This window comes from Lutjanus erythropterus, chromosome 23 (assembly GCF_056507025.1).
Source record: "Lutjanus erythropterus isolate fLutEry1 chromosome 23, fLutEry1.hap2, whole genome shotgun sequence".
NCBI classification, from domain to species: Eukaryota; Metazoa; Chordata; class Actinopteri; order Lutjaniformes; family Lutjanidae; genus Lutjanus; species Lutjanus erythropterus.
The window spans coordinates 1,898,936-1,903,215 of NC_139339.1; the positions used below are offsets into that span (position 1 = coordinate 1,898,936).

The following is a 4,280-nucleotide window of genomic DNA, read 5'->3' on the forward strand; positions in this document are numbered from 1 at the left end:
TGATTTTTTTGTCAGATGAAAGTTTCTATGGGGAAAAAAAAGATTATCAAGTTAGCCAGGTGGCAAAAACAGCTTGTTAGCATTGCACTTTCTGGTTGAAACCAATGGACACTTTTAGCGCAGAGCTAATGTGTTAGCTGTAGCAAAGAATACAGTGCAGTGCAATGACCAAGGTTAACTATTAGGAGGTTAATCTTTTGTAACAAAGGTTTGAACTCGTTACAAGCTAATTTGTAGCCATTGGTTTCAGTGCTGAATGCTAGCAATGCTAGCCGGCTCTTTTTACAGTGACAAAACACAAAAGAAAAACAGCACGATAAGTGCATGTTCAATAAGAATAATAGATGAAAATGAAAGTCTCAAAATGGAGTTCATGTCGATTGTGTCCTAACTGTGTCTGTCTGTTCAAGAGTCTGTTAAAAGTACATCATCTGACTTTGTTCAAGCATCCAATAGAGCTGCTTAGTCTCCAGTTTTGCTCATCAACAATGAGCCAGGAGAAGAGTTTTGGATTTGCTCAGCGCTATTGATTGTTTCAACAAAATCAGGTTGTGTTTTTTTAAAGTAAACTGGGCCTTGTTTGCTGGAGATTCAGCCTTAATGTCAGTTATACATAAGAATGTTGTTTCAAAGTTGATATGATGGAATTGCCTTGTCTGCAATTTTGATTTGAAATTTACTGCAAACACAAGAGTTAGTTAACATCTCAAACAAATAGCTCATTTGTAATCTACACATCCATTTGAGGGAACTTCAACCCTGAAAAGACATTTTCACAATATTTAAGAGATATCTTACAAGAAATTTATTAATTCATAATCAAATCAAATTCATAATTAATTCATTAATCAACAACAGAAATTTGCTGTTTGTCGTTAAGAATATTTAGTCATGTGGCTTGGGTGTGTATCATTATTGGTTTGCATCACAAGACGAACAACATTGTGCATCAATTTAGTTGTTTTCCTCAAATGGATATGTAGAAACACAGCTCTTAAAGTACTGATCAATTTCTTACAGTGTCATTTGCCTGCTCTTTCTCTCTGTATTTACTATCTGTCATGTCTGTTCACTGGTATGGACTGTCTCTTTAACATTCACACACACACTCAACACCGAAATAAAGCATTGATTCCTAAAAGGCAGCTATCTGTTGTGGTCTGGTTTTGTTAATGTTTTTGAACATTGAAAGTTCATCAAGCAGCATCTGTTTTGTTGTTTCTGAACACCAAATCACATTTGCACACGTACCTGCAACACTGCTATAAAGAACATCTGTTATTATCTCGGCCAGGTGTAAGCCTGGAGGGGATCATATGATCGCTTGTGTGTGTACGTGATCAACCTGATTGCACTGCAGGAATTGCAAAATGTTTGTGATTTTTTGGTCGCCAGGAGAAGAGCTGCATTCTTCTAGTTATTGTTCTCCACAAGGAGCAAACATAACAATATTAAATTCAATAAAAGCATCACGTTAAATAAAGATGCCAAAGACCAACTTTTCAGTCATCTCTAAATGATCTGTTATAATCTGTTATAATGAACACAACTTGTCAGGGGTGTTTACTTCTGTTTGTGCTTCTCCTGTGTGTGAAGACTAGAGGCAGGAGGATGTTGGGGGCTTTTGCATTTTGCAAAACCGATGCTGGTTTTCTGGTATGTTCACTGTAAATTCTGGCAGGCAAATTCGTATTTTCCTAACTCTCCTGCTGACACAGGGCATTAAACAGGACAAAGATTACACAACCAAAACACATTCAAACACACACATTTAAATAAGGAGTTATGGTGACATTTATTATATCATTGAAAACAATATTATAATACATATACAGTATTATTGGACACATTTAAACTGGTCTGAAACAAAATCAGTGGGTGAACTTTGAATCCATTAAGATAAGTATTTGACAAGATTCAGAAGACATGTAAACAAAGAGGTGTGTATTCAAATCTAACGGTGTCTTTCAGTCCAGACAGCACCTGTTTGTGTGTGGGGATGTGTATTGCTATCTTTATGAGGATCAATATCAGTTTTAAACCATTGCAGTGAGGATGTTTTTGCATTATGAGGAAATTTTGGTTGGTCACTACTTAAAAGAACTGTTTGGGGGTAAAGATCTGTATATTTTCTGTGCTAACTTTACGAAAGTGTATAAGTCTATATTACATCTGTCTAGCAGCAGCATTGCTAGTTCAACTGATGCAATTACTACTACTAGCCCTGTCAGTGCTAAATCTGTGACTACTGCAAACATAAAGTATTCCCTAGAAACCAGGAAGTGCTTAGTGGCATCCACCCAAAATCACCAAAGCAAATACACAAAATATCCCAGCAATATTGTAGAAAGTCCATGGAAACCTTAGCAAGAGCAACAAACCCAGAACAGATGATATCTATTGAAAAGCCTGGCAGCAACCCAGCACCCAAACAAACACTATATTAAAGTACTTTATGAATAAAACCAACTTGGGTACTCCCTAAAAGGTTTACTTACATGAACATAGGCAACAAACTTACTTTAAGTAAATGGTGATCTTGACCACGGAGCTCCGCACATGCAAAACTGATTCTACAGCGTCAAGCGTTGAAATGTGGGGCCAAAGACCAAGTCCGCTATTTGTGATATAACAGGCAATAAGCTACACTGTATCGTCTCTGAAGTGGTGTTTTTTGGCCATTTGAGTAAATTACTGAAACTGAAGATTTCCATTTAAACTGAAGTTTGACATGGTGACACCTCTAATAAAATTATACCAGTGTAATGGACTTTATCTTGGTTTTAACGGCAACATGGTAGTTTTCCTGCTCTGTGTAGAAAGAGCAGAGGTAACAGCAAACTGCTGGGCAGATTAAACCAGGCTGCAGATTCCAACACCGCACAACTGACAGTGGGGCTCAGCAGTTCTGACCCACTCAGAAGAACAGTAACCAGGTACCCTCCAATCCACAACCACAGCACTCCTGTTATGGCTGTGATAGTCTGGAAAGCCCTCTGCTTTGACTGATCAACCCGCTCCTGTCCCCTGCCACACTCTCCTGGACCTGGGCGAATCAGAACACAGAGAACAGAAAGGCTGCAGAAAGACACAACTATTAAAGAGCCAACCAAAGCGCAGATAAATGGGATGGTGGGGTAGTCTGGCAGGTACAGACCAGTTATACCCACTGATCCAAAGCACAGTAGCCAAACACACCCAATGCTAATGTTTCTGATCCTGACTCCACGCTCATTTCTCAGCCTTATGTAGGTGATGGGGTGAATAACAGCCAGATAACGCTCCACACAGGTCAGAATGTGAAAGAGAATCTCTCCATAGAAAACCATGAAAACAACAAGGTGTCCTACATTCTGCATCACCTGGAGATCACCATATAAGCCATAAATGCTGCAGAACAACCCAAAGACCCAGATCAGATTCATGACAGCCATGTGGTAGGTGAAGATGTCAGCGTGGCTTGTTGTTTTGAAGGAGCACTGCCGCTGCCATCGTTGGTGGCCCAGGTAGAGGATGAAGATGCAGAGGGGCAAGGTGAGGATGGTTCTCACAGTAGCCATGGCCGTGATGAGGTGCAGGGTAAGTCCAGGGCTGGGGCAAGGGAATACAAGACTGCTGGAGCCGGATGCTGAGGAGGAGTTAACAGGCATATCTACTGTCGGCCTGGGAATAAAAAGAAACTAGAGAGACAAATAAGGAGATAGGAGATATGAAGAAAGGGAACAAGAGAGAGTGAGACACTGTTATATTTCATGCTGGTTCCTGGAAGTATTTGTCCTCACTGGCAATTCCCTTTTGAAAGCTATCTTTGAATGATCGACACAATGACCCTGAGAAGCATAGAAAGACGTTCCCAAGCTAAGTCTAGCATGGAATTTATAGATTTCACCATCTACAATCCATAATATCATTAAAAGATTCAGAGAATCCAGAGAAATGTCTGCATGTATGGAACAAGGCTGAAAACCAACACTGAATGTCTGTGACCTTTGACCCCTCAGGCAGCACTGCATTAAAAACTGCATTAGAAACCCACATCATTGTATAAAGGATACTACTACTACTACAATTTCTAAGAAATTTCAAATATATTACTTGGTAATAACCACCTTTTTACAATGAAATTATGGGACCTGGAAAATGAAGCGTGACACCAGATTTCCATAGATTTCCATGTAATGTACTTGGATTATTTTATTTATTTTATTTTATTGAGACTGCATTCTTATCAGTTGCTTGCATTCTCTCAAAACACGTCAGTCTGTGACCTCTCATATCAA

The 4,280-nt window shown here is 39.3% G+C and overlaps 1 protein-coding gene across 1 annotated transcript; it reads right to left on the bottom strand.

The window, feature by feature from the left end:
* Nucleotides 1-2,618: 2,618 nt before the first annotated feature.
* On the bottom strand, nucleotides 2,619-3,684 carry LOC146305227 (uncharacterized). The gene has a single exon (XM_084712663.1). The coding sequence runs from the start codon at nucleotides 3,648-3,650 to the stop codon at nucleotides 2,784-2,786; it is 867 nt and encodes a 288-aa protein (XP_084568789.1). The 5' UTR covers nucleotides 3,651-3,684; the 3' UTR covers nucleotides 2,619-2,783.
* Between the last annotated feature and the right edge of the window lie 596 nt (nucleotides 3,685-4,280).

Excerpts from the sequence above, each read along its gene's own strand:
- LOC146305227 (XM_084712663.1), bottom strand. The coding sequence starts at position 3,650 with ATGCCTGTTAACTCCTCCTCAGCATCCGGCTCCAGCAGTCTTGTATTC.